This window comes from Macaca fascicularis, chromosome 13 (genome assembly GCF_037993035.2).
Source record: "Macaca fascicularis isolate 582-1 chromosome 13, T2T-MFA8v1.1".
In the NCBI taxonomy this organism is placed as follows: domain Eukaryota; kingdom Metazoa; phylum Chordata; class Mammalia; order Primates; family Cercopithecidae; genus Macaca; species Macaca fascicularis.
In genome coordinates this window covers 58,947,501-58,972,421 of record NC_088387.1, presented here as the reverse complement: position 1 = coordinate 58,972,421, position 24,921 = coordinate 58,947,501, and the positions used below count along the sequence as shown (strand labels likewise).

The 24,921-nt window shown below is 34.7% G+C and overlaps 1 protein-coding gene across 25 annotated transcripts in view; it reads left to right on the top strand.

Annotated features, from left to right (window-relative positions):
• EHBP1 (EH domain binding protein 1) overlaps positions 1-24,921 on the top strand; it is a 330,801-nt gene that overhangs the window by 266,659 nt on the left and 39,221 nt on the right. For 16 of the 25 annotated variants that reach the window (XM_074011670.1, XM_045369202.2, XM_074011669.1 and 13 more), the window contains 5 exons: positions 6,778-6,885; positions 9,859-9,983; positions 12,650-12,788; positions 12,965-13,071; positions 15,730-15,853. In XM_074011670.1, coding sequence (XP_073867771.1) covers positions 6,778-6,885; positions 9,859-9,983; positions 12,650-12,788; positions 12,965-13,071; positions 15,730-15,853 — 603 coding nt within the window. The remainder of the gene's footprint in view (positions 1-6,777; positions 6,886-9,858; positions 9,984-12,649; positions 12,789-12,964; positions 13,072-15,729; positions 15,854-24,921) is intronic. The other 9 variants (XM_074011677.1, XM_074011674.1, XM_074011678.1 and 6 more) reach the window with 1 other exon arrangement.

Genomic DNA, 24,921 nt, shown 5'->3' with positions numbered 1-24,921 from the left:
CTACTACAGTTTCAGTTTTATAGTAAGATCAGTAATTATTCACAGCTACATTTGTGTAATACTATGACAATTTGCTGTCATTTATCATTAATAATTGGATGCTTCTTTTATCTTAAAAATCTCCACACATTCTAAGTAAGTCTTAATAAATCTTTGCCTCCTTATTTCTTTGAATCATAGAAAAACCCCATGTTCTTATGCTCCAGATAGGCTTCCTGAAGCTATTAATGCCACCTTCCTGTGGCATCATAAAACCATGTAGGAGAACAAGTAATAATAGGATGAAGGGGCATTTGGTATCTATTTTTTGTTTTTCCCAGTAGTGAGCAGATAACAATGCTAAATGACTTGTAAACTCTGGGAAGGCTAAGAATTAAAAATCCTATTAATGATATGGGATGTGTCAGCTATATAGTTAGTCCTGTCTTTATAATCCGACTACACTTGAGACTAAGCCAGGACTAGACTAGGCAAGGAGACTGTCAGTGTTACAACCCAAAGTGTGGTTGCTACCTGGTAATGAGGGACAGTAAAGATCTGAATTTGCCATCATTCAACAGTCAAAGTAAACAAAGGACAAGTGAGGATTGGATCTATAGAGTTGGCAAGGAAATACAGACTAGAACAAGGAAAACCAGATGAAATGAAGAAGGGGCAGGGTTTGACAAATGACTTATGAGAACCTCCTGAGGAGTCAGGTTTCTTATTCCTGAAGGAGAACAAAGTGACCAGGCTCTATTTTTCCCATAGGACACAGCATACCTTGGATGTTGGAAGCAGCTACATATCAAATGGTAGTCTGTTTGTGAGAACTAAGGTTGACCTGAGACAAATGACACAGGCCTATTTCCTGTCCTCAGTGGTGGGTCTTGGCCTGTCTTCATAAAGGGATATGGAACAAACTAGGTCTCCTCTGGCCTCAAGGTCTAAGCCTTAGCTATTGAGAGTGAGAGTTGTGGAGAAATCTTTAGGACAAGGAGGAAGGTAAAATTCCTTTTGAAATTCAATGATTCATATACATTTATTTATCGCACAGTGCCAGCCACTGTGCTTGGCCAGGATTTGGCAAACATCCTGGAAAGGGCCAGAACACTGCAGGTTTTGTAAGCCATGTGCTCTCTGTCCCCGCTACTCAGTTCTGCCCTTTGTAGCCTGAACTGCCCTTTGCAGTCTTGAACAATATATGAATGAATGAGCCTGGTTGTTATTTACCTTCAGAAGACAGTAGGCTGGATGTTGCCCCTGGCCTGTAGTTTGCTCACCCTTGCATAGCAAATTCAAAAATCACTTGAGTTCAGAGGAGTCTAATTTCTAAGTAAAAATGACCCTGATGAGGTTGGTAAGTCAAGGGAAAGAATTAACAAATGAGTGTCCACTCTTCTAGGGTCTAGTAGGAATCATCAGGTCTGAAAAGAGAAGTTTTGCTAAGGAGTAGTGTGAAAGGAAGAGAGAGAAATAATTTGAGACCAGCCTAGATGGAGAACTCGGGTAGGAAGTTTTCGAAGCAGTAGTCCAGAGTGATAAAAGAGGGTAGTGAAGAGCTGACATAATAAGGTGGATGCACAGCCTGGGGAATGTATTGAACATGATCATCACTCAGACCCACTGCCTGAACTCACCTGTGAAAGCCTACTTTTTCCGTTCTCAAGCAGCAACCAGCCTTGGTGAGCAAAGAAAACTTACTAATTTGGAGGTGAAGTGCCTTCAGCTTCATGATGTCCACAGAAAATACATACAAGATATTTTAGGTCACCCATAACTGTATATTCAGGCAATCAGAGACCTATATCCTGTTGCAACCAGAAATAGCTTGATTCTTGTGTAAATAACAGAATCACACCTCTCCTAGTAGCCATAGCCTAGCTTTCACTTACCCTCTGTTTGACATACTTGTGGGACTTACGAGAAAATCAGGTAGTGTATTACATATGTTTTTTTCATTTTTGCCTCATTTTGGAACTGTAGACCTGTGATGGCCTTACTTTAAAATCCTCATTCTGTGTAAGAAACAATGTGGGTTGTATGAATCTTTCCTTACAAGGTACAGATGTTGATAAAGTTTAGTATTTTTGGTTTTAGTTGTGTAGTATTGTGGTCAGGGAATAGGACCTAAATTTCTGCTTTGGGAATTTATTAATGTTTTATTTTGGCCAAATGCATATTAAATTTTTGTTAATGGTCTATGGACACATTTGCAAGGAAGGTGACTACATTGTTTTAAGATGATATTACATATCATGTCATATATCACATATATTATATATTATAAAGTATATCATATGATACATATTTTATTATTATTTATTCCATAGCTTATCACTTTGCTTTAGTTAGATTAGATTTGCTTAACTTTAAACTGACGTTTTTGCCGCTTTTTATTTTTTGAGACAGAGTCTCAGTCTGTTGCCCAAGCTGGAGTGCAATGGTGCTATCTCAGCTTACTGCAACCTCTGCCTCCAGGGTTCTAGCAATTCTCCTGCCTCAGCCTCCCGAGTAGCTGGAATTACAGGCACCCGCCACCATGCGCGGCTAATTTTTGTATTTTTAGTAGAGACAGAGTTTCACCATGTTGGCCAGGCTGGTCTTGAACTCCTGACCTCAGGTGATCCGCCTGCCTTGGCCTCCCAAAATGCTGGGATAACAGGCATGAGCCACTGCACCGGGTGGGCCTTTGCCTCTTTTTTCTGTAGACAAAATAGTACACTTTGTTTTGCATTTCGGATGAATGAAGAAATTTTTTTTAATTTTGCCCATGAGAATGTCTACATGATCCTTATTATTTCAGTTATGGAAAATAAATTTGTTGAACTGAAATAGTATCTTAGGCCTTCAATAATTTTTATTTTCAGTTTCTATTAATAACATAATATCTGTATGGTGTTTCTTATCTTTTGTTTGATTTCTGTAGAATAACTTCAAAAATAATGAATTTTATGGGGACCTTTGTTGAGAATTTTAAAAATCATAAGCGAGAAATTTTTTTGGAATTTTTAAGTATGCTTTTAATGATAACTGTACTTTCTGTTTACAAAATGCAGATATTCTCTCTCTCTTATTTAACTGTCACCAAACATCTTGGTTTCATTCAATTTATCTATAAATAAAAAGTATAAGACTGGCCTTATTGACCACACTATTGGGATATCTATTTTGCTTATACTGCTGTGCAGTGTCAACTGGAATGCATTTTCATATTCAGTGCATATCAAATCTCCTTTTACCTTTTCCTGCACACACAGTACATAGCATACTTGCAAACCAGCTTCTGTTGTATAATGGATCTCTAGTTTACTTTCTGCCTTGTTCACCTACTGGGTTTTCAGTGTTTAACCATAAAGATCTATATATTATATTTATGCATTTATATTATGTAGTGTCTTTAAACACACACATGTACATGCACTTAAGCTCTGTAAGAATACCATTAGAGCATTTCTTACAGGTGTTAGGAAATATGTAACATTAACTGTTCAAAAGAATTCAAAGTTGATTGTAAAACTGAAGTCAATGAATGAAAAGAAAGTAGAAACCCATTCTTACGAAGACCTGAGCTGTGTAGATCACTTTTTACTCTTGCCATCCCAAATAGTAATCCTTTTATCTAAGGTTAGCAGTACATATATGAACATTGAGTTAACCCACTCAGCATTACTGGGGAGTGGTAGTGTAAATGACACCTGTTTAACATCATATAGGAACCTAGCACTGTATAAGTGAGTAAAGAAAGTAGGTACCATTTCCTGGGTATCCCTGGAATCTGAAAGAACTCATATACAACCATATTTCCAGACTTTCCTATTTTTTTTTTCATGGCAATGCCATCATTCTATTCACTCAGGCTGGAGAGTTTATTTTGATGGTGGCCTCACCCTTACTCTCCTCAGTATCCCTTCTCCCACAACCCAACATCCAATTGATTTCCAAGTTATGTCATACCTACTCCCAATTCTTTCATCCTAGGTTAGGCTGTCCATACTGCTTGCGTTGGGGTTATAACAGTCTCCAACTTGCATTTCTTGACTCTAGCCTTTCTGTTCTCCAGTCCAACATTTAGGTCAGCAATTTTGCTTGACAGATGGTGTCATGTGCATAGGGCTCTCTTATGCAAAGTCCCTAGACCACTTTTGCTTTCACATAAGAAGGCATATGAGAATGTGAGCAAGAGTGATATTATAGAAATAATAAATGAAGCTGCTCTGATAAAAGATGTAAGCTTCAGTACTTATATTACTACTAATAAGTTATACCCACTTCACAACTGATTACAATAAGGCACTTCGGTTGAAAACAGCTTATGGAGATTGCTGTTAAATTAATCTTCTAAAGCACAGTACTGATCATGTTGACCACCAGTATCTCTACATTCCTACCAAGTAAAAGTTAAACTTCCCATTCTGTCCTTCAAGACTCTCTATAAGTTTGCCTTTTAAGTCTTACCTTCTATTATTTCTCTTTAAGTATGCTTGAGCCAAATAGGACTTTACGCCATTCTCTGAACATAACCTACCCATTCCTCCATTCATGCCTGTAATGCCTTCGCCTCAATTGTACCTCTTGAAATTCTATACATTTCTGAAGACCTAATTTGAAGGTTAGCATTTCCAAGAAAGAATTCCTGGTGTCATTGGCAAAGAATAATCTCTTTATCTTTTGAATTTGCTCTGTACCTTATTTTTATCCAGTAACCCCCACCATACATGGTATTATAGTCCCTTGAATATGCCTTTAAGGCAGAATAAATGTCTCATACAACTTGGTATCTCCTCAACATCTAGCACAGTGTTTTGCATATTGTGTGTACAGTACACAGTAGAAGTTTCTTGAATAAAGGAATGAGTATTGAATTCTCTACTCTCACTCTAGATTAACTGTATTCAGTAATCATCAGTGGAGGCTTATTGGCAGCAAAAAAGTACTGCATTAGATCCCTAAAAGCTATTAATAGAAGCTGTCTCTGACACAGAATAATGCTGAGGAAGTGTTCTGAACACCTTTTTGACACACAAGAAATATTTGTTAGCGTATTTGCAGGTTTTGAGGATAGTGAAATTGAAGATGCCCACTTCTATGAAATGAGTCAAATAGTTGATTAGCTGAGCACAGCTGATTCAAAAAGATGTCCCAAGTGATTGTGCTTAAATAATGAAGCCATGTATAATACTTTAGCTATTTCTTTGAAAGCATTTACCAATGTTTTTATCTCTATGCTTCCCTGCCCCCACCCCCCCGTGTGGGGGTGCATTTCTCAATCTTTTTTCCTTTTCTTTTTTTTTTTTTTTTTTTTTTGAGACGGAGTTTTGCTCTTTCACCCAGGCTGGAGTACAGTGGAGTGATCTCGGCTCACTGCAATCTCCACCTTCTGGTTTCAAGCCATTCTCCTGCCTCCGCCTCCCGAGTAACTGGGACTACAGGCGCACACCACCACACCTGGCTAATTTTTGTATTTTTGGTAGTGATGGAGTTTCACCATGTTGGCCAGGCCGGTCTAGAACTTCTGACCTCGTGATCCACCTGCCTCAGCCTCCGAAAGTGCTGGGATTACAGGCGTGAGCCACCGCGCCTGGCCAATCTTTTTTCTTTATTATTTTCTTCTTCCAAATGGTTTACATAGTAGATGGGAAGTCTTCAATAAATGTAAACTATTGTTATTAATATTAATGCTCATAGTAAGCATTTACGTAGGAAGCCAAAACTCAAGCCTAAAGATGTACAGTTTCAGAAAGGGCCAAATGTTGATGGATTAAACCAAACTGTAGAATTTTGGAATTTCTCAATTGGACAAAAATCTTTGGAATACCTCACTACTAATAAAAGTTGCCCACTTAAAAAAAAAATTGGGTTGCAGAGCAGTAGGGGTATTCTTCAAATCACAGGGCTACACAGCTATTTCTCCAAAAGGTATATTGCCTGTCTGTTGGATAGAAATTAAAGTTAAACCTTTAATGTGCAACTAAAATTGCTGCTGTGCCTTTTCAAATATATAGAATTCAAAATTACTGAAACAATTTTATCACTAGGATTTGGAGAGGAAAAAATATCTACTAAAAATCTTTAATGTCAAAAATTGGCTCCATTAATTAATTATTACCCAAAACATTTTACTAGGGATATAAAAAATTATGTAAGACTTTCTCATTCCCATATATTTAATTTTGGTTGATAATTTTTCCCAGATTTTGCTCTACCAAAATTTATTGTCTTAGTTGTTTTTGAACTTTCCATTGTATAAAGGCACTGTATATGCTAGTCTCACTCTTAATCTATCCATAATGTTTTTATGATAATATTTTATTAATAGCATAAAAGTATTTAAGCCTTCATAAAAATGACAAATATGTATATATATAAGGAATGTGTGCTTATTTATGCATTTAAATCTAATAATCTGATAAAAGTGTAAAATTTAGAAATATTTGATGACTTTGTCACCAAACCAACTTATATTTTTGTGTGCCATTGTTAGAGTTACTTATAGATTACACTTTAAAATACAGGGGCTCAGTCAGCTCAGTGATTCAGAGACAGCGTGTGGCAAATTGTCAAAACCTTTGCATCTGCTTTGATGTGATAATTCATGTTTGACATATGGATGTAAAATATAAATGTTAATCCAATAGTGAAAGAGTGACTTAAAACTGATTTCTTAACTTGCTTATCTGTGTCTGGCCTGAATTTGAATAACTATTACTAAAATACTGGTTTTTCTTCTTTAATGTTTTGGATGAATGATATAAAATATAAATAATAGACTAACATTATTGCTACATGTTCCTACAGATGAAAATGATAATATTGAGATAGATACTAACGAGGAGATCCCTGAAGGCTTTGTTGTAGGAGGTGGAGATGAACTTACTAACTTAGAAAATGACCTTGATACTCCCGGTAATTTCAAATTATAAATGTTTTGTGTCCTGCTGCATGGCAAACTTTATGGTTATATTTTTATTATCTCATCAATAATAATAATTTTGTAGTTTTATTACATCTTAATGGCCTCATAAACCATTTAGGTTAATCCACCTTCCATCCATCAATTTTATGTTATTTTGTTTTGGGTTGGATGTTAAAATTAGCAATAACATTGGAATAGCAAATTGTAGTTGTGTTCTCTTATTATTAAGATTCACTATTGTATTTTATGTCATGTGAGACAATCTGTAGGCTTTCAATAGTTGGTTCCCTTCTCAGCTTAAATATTTTGGTGTGATGTCATAAGGTGTATATTCCACATGTAAATCTAAACCATGGGATCAGATTTTCTGATTTAGTTTAGAATTATAGTCTTAGTGGTAATATTATTTTGCAGATTTTCTGTTTACCTTAAATACTTAAATATTACTCTAGTAAATGATTTTACATCTACTTAACTAATTACAATAAGACACTTTGAAAACTATATAGACTGCTGTTAAATTAACCTTATGTCTTATATCAATAAATCACTTTGGCAATGGACCTTTGTAAGTTCTTATTTAAAATATAAAGCTACTTGCTGGTGGTTTTTAATAGGTGAGTGTTCCAAATGCACTGCCTTTTATAAGCCAGCAGCAAGTAGCAATCCAAAATTTTGTATACCTAAGGGGTTCCATAAATGCTTGTTGAATTGAATTCTTTTTTTTTTTTTTGAGACGGAGTCTTGCTCTGTAGCCCGGGCTGGAGTGCAGTGGCCGGATCTCAGCTCACTGCAAGCTCCGCCTCCCGGGTTTACGCCATTCTCCTGCCTCAGCCTCCGGAGTAGCTGGGACTACAGGCGCCCGCCACCTCGCCCGGCTAGTTTTTTGTATTTTTAGTAGAGACGGGGTTTCACGGTGTTAGCCAGGATGGTCTCGATCTCCTGACCTCGTGATCCGCCCGTCTCGGCCTCCCAAAGTGCTGGGATTACAGGCTTGAGCCACCGCGCCCGGCCTGAATTGAATTCTTATAGCAATAAAAAGTCTTTGGTGATTTCTTTAGACTTAAAGGAAGGAGGCAAAGTCTCTAACATTTATCTTTTCATGTAAAAAGCTAAAGGGAGTGAGAGCAAGCATACTTTTTCCTATCCCTGTCATGCCCCTGCAATGCTAAGCGGCTCCATTTCTTTCCCTGTTGGAAATACTACTATTATTTCAAGAAACAGGTGACCAGGGTTTTCCTGACTATAACGAACACTCAAGAAAACTCATGCCCTTTTGGCAGAAGCTCCTTCATGCCCCGGTGTTAAATTATACTATTGCTAAATAGAATTTGGTATATTTATAATTGTGCAAGTCCAAAAGAATGCTGATATTTAAGGAAAACTGTTAAATGTTTAACCCAAAATTATAACTACATTTTACTTCTTTCTGTTTAAAATACTACAGAACTTGGTTAGGTTTGATTTTTTTTTTTTTTTAAACATTTTTGTTGTTGCTTACTCACCTTCCTACCATAACAACCACTAAAGGCTTTATCAGAAACCAATCACATCTTTTTAATGCTGAGGACATCCATAAGTACTGGATTGAATTTTTTAATATTCAATTTATGGAAGTATAAAATCAATAATAATATGTGATGCATATGTCCTGATTCTACAGTAGGTTAGTAACACAGGAAAAAATAGCCATTTCTTAGGTAAAATAACGGGAGAATTTTCTAGTTTCAGCTGTAGCAACTTTAGGGAATACTTTAAAGATTGGTTAATTTTAATCCTAATAGGCTTGACTCTTGTCCTTTTTAAAAACTCTCTTCCTACTTAATGTTTTCCAAAAAGAACACACATCTCAGCCTTCCTGTTTGGAGTTAACTAATAAATTGTTTATGGCTCTCAAGCATGCCAGTTAAGTGTTGGCATGTAAGTAGACAGGCCTCCCAATTCAGATTTATGGTTTATTTTGTGGCAATAAGAAATAGGAATGCAAACTAGAATCTAGAAGCCCATAGAATATATTATGATTTTTATCCTTGCTTTATTTTCCCCCAAAATTTTTTTCATATGTATATGTCATAATGTTTTAATAATAAATTGCTTAATCTTTATCTTGATTTGACCATAGTTCATCAGATATTGTTTAAAAGAGAAGCCTTGCAATATAAACTGACCAATTTGCATGAAAGTAATGACAATAGCATTTATTAAGAGTCTTATAATTAGAAAAGTTATTAATCTTTATGAAAAATATCCAGCAAATGGTGGACATATCTATTGCAACCATTTTATTAAGGAGTTGCCTTTTATTAATTTAAGAATTAGTTGTGTTTCTACTCATTTTGAACTATTGTATTATGAAAGATTAATGTATATTAATACATTCCAAAAATGTAATAATCTGTATTGTATTTCTGCTATCTAAGTAGAGGGTATTTGTAAACATATACCCTGTTTCAATGGTGGTTATATAGGTACATATATAAACACTGGATTCTAATAGTATGTACATGATGACGATCTGAGATAATGTTAAGAATTTGTTTTAATATGGCATTATATTTATAAATCTAATATACTAAAAGAATTAAAACTATAAAATAATATTCAAAATGAAATGTATCTCTTCCTTTAAATATCTAGTTTGTTATAACTTGTTTTATTATGTATAACATACAGTGTTTATATAAATATATACATCACATACAGGCACAGGTTTTTAGGTAAGCATTAGCTACTATTTAAAGTATAACTAAGCTCTCTTTAGATATGTTGACTGTATTCTTTAAGGGGAATGATTTTGGTGGGGGAATATACATATGTAAAGGATTTTTCGTATGTCTAATATAATATCCTTTTCTTCTTTCTTTTAAAATATAGTAATACTTTTCTGAGCTCACATAAAATTGACAGTCTACATATCTAAATGCATCTCACTCAGTTATTCATGGTATTTGCATATTTAACAGAACAAAACAGTAAGTTGGTGGACTTGAAACTGAAGAAGCTCCTAGAAGTTCAGCCACAGGTGGCAAATTCACCCTCCAGTGCTGCCCAGAAAGCTGTAACTGAGAGCTCAGAGCAGGACATTAAAGTAAGTCTTACTTGTTTAAAACATTTGGCTTAGTATCTGTGTCTTCTAGTTTCTGCCAGCAGTTAATTCTAAAAGCAATTTTTTACCAAATTCTTCACCAATATTAAGATTAGGGTATAAGAAATTTTTACTGGTGAGGTGTGGTGGCTCATGCCTGTAATTCCAGCACTTTGGGAGGCCAAGGCAGGAGAATCAGGAGTTCAAGACTAGCCTGGGCAACATATTGAGACCACGCTACTGAAAGTAAAACAATTAGCCAGGCATAGTGGTGCGTGACTGTAGTCCCAGGCTGAGGTGGGAGGATTGCCTGAGCCCAGGAGTTCAAGGCTGCAGTGAGTGGTCATCATGTCACTGCACTCCAGCGAGGGACACAGGGCGAGACCTTGTCTAAAAAAAGAAAAATTAATTTAAAAAAGTAATTAAATAGGCAGTAAGTAAATATCAATATGGTAATCAGTATTCATATACTATTTTTCAGGGAAACTACTGCTTTAAATTGTTATTTCAAGTAAAAATAGAGGCAATATGGAAATTATTCTTGAGTTCTATATCTATGTATATTTTGCTAAGAAGAATACTGTTAAGAGAATTCTAGCGCATTTTTCAATAATCCTCAACCTTCTGCCTGTTTAGATGAACTATATGTATGTTATTTATAAGAATCATCACACCTGAAAATGGTAATGTGATTGAATATAAATGTTTAAGATAACTTGCATGTGTTTTGTGCCATTTTGCATCTTACCTTGTGTGACATTTTAGTCAAAATGCCACATTATAAGAATATTATTAGACTGTTTATATTATTCCCACCCACATGTTTCCCTGCTTTCCTTCAGTGGTTAGTATTTCTGTAGCTTCAGGGCACTTCCAGTCCTGTATAACTTTTCACCCACCTGCGGACTATAGGGACTGCCCCGCTGACTGAAAGGATTTCCTTCCCCTGACACAGAGATGCTTTGAAGTCCCAAAACAATGACTTTCATTGCTTTTCCCCTATATTGTCAGTTTCTATAAATTGGTGATGAAAGTGTGTGGCAGCACTAGAGGACTTTTGGTCTCTATCTTTGAACAAAAGGAAGCCTGGATCAGGTCTGATTTTTTGCGTTCAATTTAGCTTTCTGCAGTGGATTTAATGCAGAATGAAGCTGGCCTAAGAATAATACAATAGATTGAAAAGGCTAACTGAATTAGTGGGTTTAGAGGAATACATTTGTAAAGTGGCAGAAGTCCCTAGTCATAAAAAGGTTTCTTAAGATGGGATTTGCTGGCTAATCGCACTGATATTTTAGCATGTTGCCAGGCCTAAAAAAATTTAGCTGTGTTTGTTTATTTTGGTAAAGACTTGAGTTTTAGACTATTGGATAGTTATTATAACAGTAGAACTCTATTTTTCTTTAAAAAAATAGAATAAAAGCCAAAATTGTTCCTACCATAACTATATGGCTAGGATATTACAAGCATGATATTAATGATAAATGCATTAGATAACTTTAAAAAAATAAAATAGTGCTATTTTCATTTTTATGGTTTATCTGTATAGATAAAATTGGTTTTGCTTTCCAAAACACTCTTACATAGTAGTCTTTAAAGTTATTCCAACAAAAGGTATGCTTTAAACAGCTTGCCTTTGTATGATTCCTTTTAGTTAAGATTTTGAAAATGGTGTTTATAAAGAACATATAAAGTCCATCTGTTCTCTTGAAGCTTTCAGCGTTGATTTGGGTTTTAATTTTTTTTAATAAAATGCAGTTTACACATTTATAAATGAGGCATTCTGTGTTTGTGGAAAAGGATAAACTGTTACCTTCCCCTGAGGATTCTGTATCCCAGGCCTCCTTGAGGCTAGAGAATAGGCCATTGGAGGGCTCCCTCATTACCGATTGTCTCAATGCAGAGGAAGGGCAAAGTCTTGGTAGCTTTTGATAACCAGTTTCAGCATTCAGCAGGCTTAGCTATTAGTCATGCATCTTAGCCTTTCCCTATTTACTTTCAAAACACTTAATAAAAATAATAAAAGATTAGGTATAAAATGAAATATTTGTTTGGTACACAGCACCTCGGTATCTGCAGCTTCCACACACTGCAGTGGTTCAGTCTTCTGGGATATTTCTTGTTGATAGAACCATTTGAATTTGTTACCAGTATTAACATGGGAAGCTCCGGAAAAGATAATTGTAGTTTCCTTAGCTGTAAAGGGCTTACTTACAAATCTGGCTTTGGAAAGTTATAGCTGATGAAATGCAGTTCAGTAGGGTAGTATTATAATCCTACCTTTTAGCCTTCATCCAGCATTAGTGGTTTATCTCAATGGGCATAAAATTAGAAACTAGTTCTTGTTGTCATACAAGTCTGTGGGGCTGTGCAAAACTGATGACACAGAATAGTGGGGAAAATAGGAGGCAAACATGGCTTTTAAATAGTATGTATCACTGGTGGAAGACATGTTCGTATCAAAGTTATCAGGAGTTAAACCATGTGTCCCAAAGTTTGTGATTACAGGTAACAGAACTTGCAGTTGAGCTATTTAAAGTACTTTAAAATCCTTTTCTTGCAAAAAGTTTCTAAATTAGTGTTTTCTTATATCAGTAAAAGTTGCCTTACTAATGTGTAATTTTATGTTTATGCGATCAGGACTCTCTTACCATGTGTTGTTTTACTTTTAGAATGGCACAGAAGATCTCCGGACTGAACGATTACAAAAAACAACAGAACGTTTTAGAAGTCCTGTTGTGTTCAGCAAAGATTCTACAGTCAGAAAAACTCAACTTCAGTCTTTCAGCCAATATATTGAGAATAGACCAGGTAGAACACTTTTTAAAATGTTTTCCCACCTTATGATTTAACTATATATAGATATCTATATATAGTTTATATATATATATATATAAAAAAATCTGGTAATGTAAATTCACATTTCAATACACAAATATCAAGCTTTATAATAATTTTACATGTCTTTCCTCTTTTTTTTTTTTAAGAGATGAAAAGGCAGAGATCAATACAGGAAGATACAAAGAAAGGAAATGAGGAGAAGGCAGCGATAACTGAAACTCAGAGGAAGCCATCAGAAGATGAAGTGCTTAATGTATATTAATTTTTTGTGTGGTTTCATGATTGCTGATAATTCCAAACTGTATGTGGAAATAGTGCCTTTATTTGTTAAAATGAGATGTTAGGTTTTTTAAGATGTCAATCTCCAGTGCATTCAAAGCAGAGTGAGAGGGGTGCACTGTTGAATTAGTCTGCAGTGTGGTGATAATTGTCAGATAAAAAAAAATGAATTTTTCAGAGTTCCACAGCCCCAGTTTCCTTGAGACATTTCCATCAGGGCACTTCCCATAAAGAGATTCCAGTATTGATCTACCGGGAGGATTTTAATTATTACAATAGCAGATACCGCAGAGCTGCAGTTAGAGGGAAAAGTCACATGAGACCTGCTAGAATTTCTCAGCCAACCCATTTTGTTGGCTTGGGTTAATGGGTGTTCAACCTTTCCATTATCCAGATCAGCCGTGAATTACTAGCTGAATGATGTTTGCATTAATATAATATATATGGTAATTTCTTCACTTAATTAACGGGGAGGTTCAGCTCAGTAGGGGTATGGGCTGATCATGTGTAAAATTGATTTGTGAGGGAAATATTTGATAGACCGCAGGGAGAAAGCTGCTTTTGATGGACAGCTGCGGGACAGAAGCAGGAAGAACAAGTTTTAACTTGAATTTTTGTCTGGAAGCATAGCTCTCTTTAATAGTACTACTTTTTAAATTATCTACAGTTTTTCTAGGTATTTTCATTGTTTTCAGTGTTAAAATATTCTTTGTTGGATTTTGAAATCCTTACAAGTATACTCAGAGTCACCAACTACATTTTAGGACTCTAAAATCTTCTCATTTTAAGTTGTTTACTTTAGAAGACCTGGAGAGGTATGAGCTAGAAAAGAACAGCTCACTGATAATCCTGATGAAGTATTTGGTATAACTTTTAAGTTACAGAATACTTAAGTATACTATGTACTCACACTAAAGATACCTGATTATGAAATTTCTTTCTATTTTTAACTGAACCAATCAGTAAGAGCAATGAAGTTTGTGTGTTGCTTATCACTTCTACTTCCTTATATATTTGTTTTTTGTATTGTCTTTGCAAACTACTGTATTTGTTTTGTCTGTCTCTATGGGAATGAGAAAAGAAAATTTCCCTTTTGAAAATGTTCTACTGTCTGGTATATAGGTTCAAAAAGCATTCACCAGATTATCCCAGATTTTAAAGTTACCATTAGCATTTATTCTATTATTGTATTTTTTCTGTTATATTTTGCATTGAGATGGAAGAATATTGATTTTGTATAAATTTTTTAAAAATACAGTGACTTTTAAAATCAAACTATCCTGAGAAATTTAGTTTTATGATTTCTTAAAATATTTTAACTTTACGTTTGTCAACTGCCATAATCAATTTAATAATAAGTTGGTATAGATTGAGGTCACATATGAGTACAAATTACTTACCAGTTCAAAAGGTATGTAAGTTATACATATAGTTAGACATATTCATTAATCATGAGAATTCTAAAATATGTTCATAATTAACATAATTCTTGATTTTATTTCCTGTTTAAGGAGTAGTGAAATATAATTCCCTATAGCTTCTAAGAGATCCATATGCTAGGTACTGAAGGAATTTGACAGAAGAAGTTTGTTCACACTTATTTCTCTGAATAAATGATGTTATAAGTACTTATGATAGTATTGGTGGTGGTAAGAATAATCATTTAATCAGTTCTTCAGTATTTCTTAGCTAATTAGATCTCTTAGCCCCAGAAATGTCAAAAGGTAAACAGGTAATCCAAAGGGAGCCATAATTAATCAGTTTTTATGACTATACCATAAATAACCCTGACTTTGATGATTTAAATTTGTAATATGATTGTTAAAATTAAAGGTATACTGGCACACATACATAAAAAATATATTTTTTAAACATGGATGGTTCAAAAAATAAATTTTCAAATTAAAATCCAAACTTGGCTAAATGGAAGATTAACAAAATCAATATGAGTTTTCTTAGATCCTGTGTAGCAAGGCTTGAAACCACCTGTCAGGTTACTATTTACAACTGTAATAATTAGTAATACATCAACAGAATGGCATATTAAAGTACAGGAGCCAGCTGGAGGGAAAATTGGAGATATTGTGAACTTCCCTTAGGATCATTTTTAAAGTATTTTTAAATAATGTAATCATTGTGAAAAAAATGTATCTCTTTTGTATTTCCATAGAACAAATTTGTCTGACTGTCTCAGGATGGATGCTTTCAAGGTCAATTCCTTAGTAAAACTCCATTTTTGTATATTACACTTTTGAGTTAAAAGTGTCATTGGTGTGTGTTTTGATAATCACAAAGGGGAAAATTATCTTCTTTGTCCATGCTTAAATAACTCTGACTTAACTCTAAGGATAATTTTTTTTTTAACTTAGCATTAACTTTTAAAATCTGGCAAATCTGGCTGTGAAATTATAAACATAATAGTAAACAGCTAAAGAGTTCTCTATTTACAAAAGTTTGGTATATGTAATACATATGAAAATTTTCTGAATCACAGAGAGTTGCTTTTGGTACTAAGGGTGATACTAAGGGTGTATTTGGTTCTCTAGGTAAGTGCTTTACTAAGTGTTTATAGAAAGGAAAAATGCAACTTACAAGTGATTTTTTTTTCCTTCCTGTTTGTTCTTGTTAACAGAAAGGGTTCAAAGACACCAGTCAGTATGTTGTAGGAGAATTGGCAGCACTAGAGAATGAGCAAAAGCAAATTGACACCCGTGCCGCGCTGGTGGAGAAGCGCCTTCGCTATCTCATGGACACAGGTACGGTGCCCAATTACACTGTAAACAGTTTTGGCAAATTGAGCGTTCACAAACTCTTATAGAGTTTTGGAAGTGTGAATCTTTGAAGCCTGAATGTTCAGCAAAACTGCCTTGAAAATAAAAAGGCTGCGATTTGCAGCCACCTCTCTGGGCCCTGGTGATAAGAGTGCCTTCATGGGAAGTGATAACTCGCCCTGATACCGTGTGAGCCAGCACTATTGAACAGTGTGCTCATCCATGCAGAGTTGGAATACACATCTGTGCCTCATTGATATGCCACTGCTTAAAAAAAAAAGTAAGATCTTTACTGTTCTACTGATTCATTGGGGAAAAAAAAGATTTGGCCAGCTAAAGCCATGTACTGCATGAAACAGAGCACTGTGCATAGGGGACGGCTCCATGGACTAGATCACTGAAATTTGAGAATACTATCTGGTTACTGATGCTCCACAATTTTTTTTTAAGAGAACAGGTTTTTAGAAGTCTGTGATACTTTGTGTCACAGTTGCATTTGAAAGGATTAAGGTATATAGCAAGGTTTGTAAAGATGGGTTAGAGCACCAAGTTAGCTCCTAACCAGAGGGCAGATTGGCTTTTTAATGCTGATTGCCAATGGTGATTGAATAGATCTGAGAGCACAATAAGCAACTGGAAAGGAACTGTGTGTGTGTGTGTGTGTAAAATGCTACCCCTACAAAGATATTAAAATGTGAAATAAATTAAATCATTCATACCAAATTATAAGTTATATTAAGAAAAAAAGTCAAAAAATACAAGTGGAAAATTCATTCCTGTAATCTAATTAATTGCTTTAATTGTATGACAGTGTTAAAATAAAGTAGATTAGCATGATTTAGGATTGGAAAGCTTTCCTGAACTTTTTCTTCTCTATTTTCCAAAAATGTATTTAAAATAAAAGAACTTCTCCAAAAATAAGCATTTATATGGGACATTTGAAAATGCATAGATTAGTGAAATCAGAACATATTAGAACAGGAAGGAACCTTAGGCTTTATCTGGGACAGTGGATTTCATACTGTGTTCTATGGAGTCCTAAATCTTCTTCAGAGGCACCTCAGGGGCTTGCCAGGACAATAAGGGAGCAGAAAGTAGACAGACATCTGGATTCCTTACCTTACTTCAAATAGAGTGGCTCTGAGTTTATTTATCTGAAATAGTGGGCTTTTTGAAACAGTTTATTTGAAGAAAAGGTTCTACTGCTTAAAATTTAAAACCAAAAATACTTTTAAAAAAATCTATTACTTAATCTTTTCATTATATAGGTGAGGGGACAGAGGCGTAGGAAACATTCAAGGTCAAACAGATCACCACATGGTAGACCTTAGATTAGAATTCAGGCTACCAGAACCCTATCATACACGATCCTTCTTGCTACACCAGAATATGTAGCCCATGTATATCAATCCCCTAACAAGTTACATGCATGTTCAGTCTTACACCTGTATACTTGTATGGATTCAGCATGGATCCATAAACCAATGTATTGTTTTATATTTGCATTTTTTCTTGGGTTTCTTAGGGATTTTGAAAATATTAGCTATGTTACCTATATTAAACATATAATTACTAGACTGAATAACATTTGTAATATATTTTTAACTATTTCCTGTAAATATTTTAAGGAGACACATTTCCTTTTTTATTTTCCAAACAAATGGAACTTAACCGCTTTCCCTGGTTGTGTTGAATAAATTCAATGTTACTATACAAGAAGACTTGTGCCACTAGTGAAAAAGCTATAAATCCTGTTTCCTCTCCCCCTTTAGCACTTGGAGCCTGATTTATTGAGGGTTCTAACCAAAATAGACTCAATTTCTCCTTCCTACCCAACATATCACTAGTGAAGCTTTGAAATGGCCCCATTCCAACCATAGATGCTTTATAATCTGAAAGACAGTCACAGAATACAGGTTAAATCTAGAATCCTTTGGAGCTTATTTTATTTCTTACTTCACATGACAGAATCTGATCCTAACTGGATCTGCTTCTGCAGATTTAGACCAAAACTGAGTTGGTCTCCCAACTTCATAAGCTCCAAGAATCATCCTAGACTGTTTTAAACCTCCTCCAACACAAATAATGTTTTAAGAGTTGCCTGAAACCTAGTATCTGAAGTAAGAGATAAGATGTTAGAAAGTGAAAGCATACATTCATCCTTTTCCTTTTTGGGTTCCAGTTCATTCCAACTTCTTATTTATTATAATGCCTTTTTTGGGGATGTTAGACATTTCAGTGTACTTTCTGATTCTCAGCCTAGAATTAAGGAGAGCAGATAGTGCCCGTGTTTTTTATATGATGAGACTGAGGCTCAGACAGGGGAAATGACTCACTTAAGATGATCTCATTAGGAATGGTGGAGTTAGGGCTTGAACCCAGGTTTTCAGGTTTTCTAGCTCTTGACTCAGTCCTCTTTCCTCACTACATCTTCTTTACAGAACAAATATACTTTAATCTGCTATTTCAGTCTTTATATACTTGTAGATAATTGACTATATTCAGGTTTTTTGCTGATTTGAAATTCACATAATATAAAATTAACCATTTGAAAGTGCACAATTCTGTAGCATTTGGTACATTCGCAGTGTTGTATAGTCATCACCATTGTGTATTTCCAGAAGTTTTTCATCACCCTAAACACGAATTCTATTCTCACTAAGCAATAACCTTCTATTTTCTTCTCCCCCAATCCCCTGGGAATCTTAAATCTACTTTTTCTATGAATTTTCTTTATTGTAGTTATTTTCTGTAAGTGGAATCAAACGATATTTGTCCTTTTGTGTTTGGCTTCTTTCACTTAACATATCTTCAAGGTTCATCCATGTTGTAGCATGTACCAGTACTTCATTCTTTTTTATGGTTGAATAATATTATATTGTATGTTTATACCACATTTGTTTATTCATTCATCTGTTGATGGATATTTGGGTTGTGTCCACTTTTAGCTACTATGAACATTTGTGTACAAGTATCTGTCTGCATCTCTGTTTTCATTTCTTTTGGGTATATACCTAGGGTTGGAATTTCTGAATCATATGGTAATATTGTACTCAATTTTAAATGAGTTGTGAGGTTTAGGTAGAATTCAGAATACATTTTCCAAAAGAAACACTGTTGTAAGTGTCTACAAGCCAGACAAACCCACAAAAACCTGTTAATTCCAAATGTAACTAAATAATACTAATAGTTATTTTAGACCTGAGTCCTAGGCTTCCAGAGCTTGGGCAATATTGGATTTTAAGCACCACCCCTGTGACGTTGAAGCTACTTACATTCTGGGGGGAGACAGGATGGGTGGGGCCTGGATGGCAGCCCAGATTGCTGGACGTTTCTCCTGGCATATTGGCAGAAGGCCTTAGCAAGAAAGTAGGAAAAGAATGTAAAAGTCTCATATAACAAGATGGGGAGGTGCCAGGGATGAGAATTGCAGGAGCTGGGAAAGGGCACCAACGACACAGATAGAACAGCTATGGGATTTATATGTTTGGTTCCTTCTGAAATTGTTCAGTAATCCTAAATCAGTGATAGTTTGAATACTGAGCAGCCATACTGTGTATGGGAGTGTGTGGGTTTTTTTCTTTTAAACTATATTTCAGGCCGGGCGTGGTCGCTCACGCCTGTAATCCCAGCGCTTTGGGAGACCGAGACAGGTGGATCACCTGAGGTCTAGAGTTCGAGACCAGCCTGGCTAACATGGTGAAACCCCATCTCTACTAAAAATACAAAAAATTAGCCAGGTGTGGTGGTGGGTGCCTGTAACCCCAGCTACTTAGGAAGCTGAGGCAGGAGAATCTCTTGAATCTGGGTGGCGGAGGTTGCAGTGAGCCAAGATCGCACCATTGCACTCCAGCCTGGGCAACAAGAGCAAAAGTCTGTCTCAAAACAACAGCAACAACAACAACAACAAAAACTATATTGCAAGGCATATTATTTTCAGCCATTTTATCTTGGGATCTGTAAAATCCCTCTGTAAATACAAGTGAATTTTTTTCTCCACAGCTCTTAATGGTGTGTGTGTGTGTGTATGTGTGTGTGTGTGTGTATAACTGTTTTTGAGGAGGAGTATTTTAGTTTCTACTACTTTAACTTTGTAATGATTACTTCTTTGAGAAGAGCAAAACTTATTAGTTAGAAACATCTATGTATTCCAAGCTGACACTTCTTTTGTAAGTATAGTGCTAATGGATCTGTGCCAGCAGTGTTGTAACCCATGAAAAATGGAGTTTATAATGGAAATGCTGATGGGCCCTTTTACTATAGTGCTACAAATAGTGTTACTATAATGAATGGTGTTTCTTTCCATTCCCAATCTGTTTTCTTTTAATGGTTATCAAACTTTTTAACTGTAGTATTTTAATTTAATCTAATGATTTGAGTTTTTTAAGTTACAGTGTTTTATTTACATTTTGAGAGTAAAAGTTAAAATATTCCTGAGCAGGGAATAACAATAAAATTGCATCTTGCAAGTTTATAATCTTTAAGCACTGAGTAAAAGGATCATGAGCCTTCTCAAAAATACTGATACTGTAGCTTTTTGTAGAGTATCCATTCCAAAAACCTAACTGGCCATTTAAAAATATTAAATATACTTAGGAGCCTTCTCAAAAATACTGATACTGTAGCTTTTTGTAGAGTATCTATTCCAAAAACCTAACTGGCCATTTAAAAATATGAAATATACTTAGGGAAAAAATGAATTAAAAGAACTTTTTTCTACACATTCTTCAGAGTGTTTCTTTACCTCATCCTTTGAGGAATCAAATGTAGTATTAAAGCTGCTTTAAAGCAGGGAGTAGGGCCCACAAAAAAATAAAAATCAAGATGACAATAATGGCCAATATTTTTTGCATGCTTATTAGATATTTGGCTCTGTGGAAAGTACTTTACACATATTTTGTTGTTTCTCACAAAGGCCCTATGAGATAGGGTCTAGTAATAATTGGGACTATTAATAAACATCTTTTTCAGATGAGGAAACTGAGGCCAAGAGACATGAGTAACTTAGTTGCCCAATTCATACAGTTTACAAGTGGGAGAGCAGGAGTTAAACCCAGTCTGATGGCTCTGGAGCCTGACTCCCAGATACCACCTGACACGATCCCTGCTTCATCTCTCATCTTCTTAGAGGTGAACTTCTGATTTTCCTGGGGTTCTACTAGTAATTCTCTGGACACTGTCATTACCGTTTTATGATTTATAATTAGTAAGTCAGAAGAAATAGATCAATATTCACTTCTTATGCAAAAAAGATACCTAACCAACCTGTTTAGCTCATTTGAGACCCAACAAGCTCATGTGCCTCTTAACATTATTTCTTTACCCTAGTCATCACAGTGTAATATGCATGAAAATCAGACTGTAAAACATCCCCATCTGGGATAATAAAAAGGATACAAACAAGGTTCCCTTCAAAAGAAGCATCTCACTCTTTACTAATCTTTATAAGGTTCTCAAATTTGAACATTATAACCTTCAGAGGGTAGTTTTCAGTCTAGGACCAGCTACTTAGGAATACCTGAAAATGGTTTTTTGAGTTATGTTAAAAATGAAACTAGTTAATATTTCAGTGACTGACTTCTAAATTAAGGTAGTTATTTTTATATTAGCAGCTTACAATTTATGACAGTAGATATATATGTACAGTTCCTAGGTTAAAGCTCTTTAGTTTTACTTTTAAAAGGAAAAATGTAATCTTGATCTTTTCCAATACAAAAATGTAATCTCAGCTATTTAAAAAATATAGGTTATCATTGTATTAGAAGAACTTATAGAAAATTAGTACTTCAGTGGCATGAATGCTGGTTCAGTCAATGTCACTTCTCTTCATTAAAATCTAAATACTCAAAATTTTTCCATTTCTAGAGGGTTTACTTATGGTTGTTACTTATATTCCTGAAATGCTATATATGATCATAAAAGATTTGCTCTGTGAATGAGCAAGAGAAAAGGCATGTGCAGAAGGTGTAAAAAGAGAAAAAGCATTTGTATGATCAAAGTACAGAGTAGTGTCATTTTACTCTCACTGATTTATTTTCTCTCCATAATGACCAAGATTAAATGATCACAGAGACAGACTTGTCTTGTTATTATAACAGTGTAACTTCTCTTGCTGAGCTATTCTATGAATAAAGTACTAGTTCATTCCATGAATAAAGTAGATGTATTTTTATGATCCAACTCATAGACACTGAGTTATTACAAAAATCAAAATGAAACCAAGGCATTAAAAATGTAGGGGTCGTGTAACTTTTATACTATGTGTATCTTTCTCTGATTTACTTTTATCTCTATTTTCTCATTTCTTATCCTACAAGTTGCATTCTGAACTTTATTATAATTACATATTTGATCCATATGATTTTTGTAAAATGTTTTTAATGATTATACCTAAATTTATAAGTTTGGTAAGATATAAATTCTGTTAGTGAGTAGTCACTATTCACCGTTTGAGACCATGTAGATATTATCAGATAATGAACATGTTTATGGTGCTATATAAGGATTAATTAAATAACAAAAACTCTATTGACCACCAATGGTAAACGTAATTGAATTAGCAGAGCAGTAAAATAAATGTAGACAAAATAAATATAGACAAGCGCATATGAGAAAGCTTCTGTAATGTTTTAGATTAATAGGCATGCAGAATTCTTCACATTTTTTATTACGTTGTCCCTAGATGAATTCAAAGTAATTGGGGTGGTTAATTTTATTTACACAGAGCCGTTCACAGCGCATTAAATAATAGAGATAATTGAACAAGAATTGTCAAGTGTGTACTGATATCAGACATATTACAGAAGGGAATGTGCATAAAACTTCATTTCTATGCAGCCATTGTTTATGGTAATTAAGTACACAGATTTATCCCTTGGTTGCCTTCCAAGCTTATGGCAACTGCTATTGTTGTGCTCCATTAATATGTAATCAGGAAATAGTTTAATTTTCTAATCTGCAGTTTGAGAATTCACTTTCTAACAACTCTTAATTACTGCATTGCCCTAATGATGCTCATGGTTATGAAAATTGAACCAATAAACTCAGTGGAAGAAGCCAGAGGGGATTATAATTCCAGAGGTGGTGCTTACTTAATAAACTTGTTATGCCTTCACCAGAGGGAGCTCAGTGTCCTTCAAAAGCATTTAATTTTATAGTTTAGAATTTACATTTCCACTATGTAAGGAGTTAAAATATTTAGGAGAGATAGTATTCTAAAATTTATTTATGAAAAGTGAGGTAATACCATCTTGATGCTGTTAAAGCATTGTAGTCTTTTAGAAATTATTTAGGGACATGTATCTGTTGTTTTAAACTGACTCTTTAAACTTATTTCTATAAAGTGTTATTTTGCTAATCCATCTTAATTCATAAAATTACATCTGGGAGCTATACCTATGACATGTTTGATAACCTTTTTTGTTTTGACTTCTACTTTTAGTTCTATACATAACTTCTTTTTTTCCTCTTCTTTTTTCCTTCTGCACAAATTTAAAGACTCGCATGCCATCCAATTATTAAATGGTGGATACATGGATTTTCTTTGGTAACAATTCAGTTCATGATTTAAGCAAAGGGCCACTCACACAGCAAAATGACTCATGAAAATTTTGTTAGTCTTATTTTCTGGGATGAAAGATCTTATGGAAGTAAAAGTTCTTTTAAACTACCTCTTAAGAAAATGACATGTCATATGTCATCCTGATAAGATGTGGCATATGGGAAGGTCCTCTTCTCTATCATGATCCTTTTTTTCCCCTACAATATGGTCTAATACCAAATGAGAGTGATTGGTAACAACACACCTATCAAGTATATGAAAATAATTTATATTTGTTAACAAGAAAAAAGTAAATACTTTGTGAACATTCGCCAGTGCAGACTGGCTTTTATTCAATAAAAGTAGAGAATAACTTCAATAAAATAAGGAATAAATGGTTTTTAATAGCTTGAGTCATTTTCAACCTAATGAAATTTATGGCACAGTATTCGTTAAATTTGTAATTTTAGAATAGAACACCAATTACTTTTCTTATATTTTCCAATTTCTTGACATTTGTTGTAATCTTATGATGCTAGAATTAGTAATGGATCCCCTTAATATTATTTCTGAAATTACATGTACACCAAAATATTGTTCTCAGACTTCAGTATGCATCAGAATTACCTGGTGAGTTTGTGAATTCTCTGTTCCCACCCCCTTACCCACATTCTGATTCAGTGCATGGGAAGTGGGATCTAAGAATCTGCATTTTTACAACAATTTTATTTTATTCTGAAGCAGGTGGTCCACAGATTTCCCCTTTGAGAACAGTGCTTTAAAAACTATACCTGCACTAATAATGAGTTGGCGCAGAAAATGATCCAATTTCTGAATATACTTAAATACTTCCTCCATTATTCTTCCATTGTTCCTGATATGAAACTCCTTCCAGATGGAGAGTTATCTATTTAATCTCTTGGTAATCCAGATTAATCATGTCTTTTTCTTGTAGAAGGCAATGGGTAGTATTAATAATTATGCAGGGAATTTGCTACTTTGAAGGAAATCTGAATTCGTTTTGCCCATGCTATAAATGTAGCTGTTCTTTATTATCTTCCGTGAAGTCTGCAGTTGTGGAGAAAAGATGCCTGATGGCTGTATTACCAAGAAGCCAGATCTCCAGATATATTACTTACTGCAGGAGTGAATGTGGCTAGCGGGGAGAGCAACAGCACTGGCTGGCTTACTGATGTGTTACCTTCCTGCCTGGGAAGCTGTTCTAGAGTTTCTCTCAGGGTCAGAATGCCAAATAAATGGAGTTCCACTTGTGCCTTTGGATAATATTATTTCTCCACAGTTTTTGAATAGTGAATAGTATGCTTCCTATAAGCTTAAAGAATAAGAACATATGCATATCACTCATAATTATCCATAATTTATTTTGAAACTAAATAACAAAGCCTATTTTCAGTAATGTTTTCTTTTTTGATTATCAAGCCATTCTACATTAGATGTATGGCCAAGATTGTAGTTCTTTGCTATTTGACTTTATTAAAAGTTATCTATCATT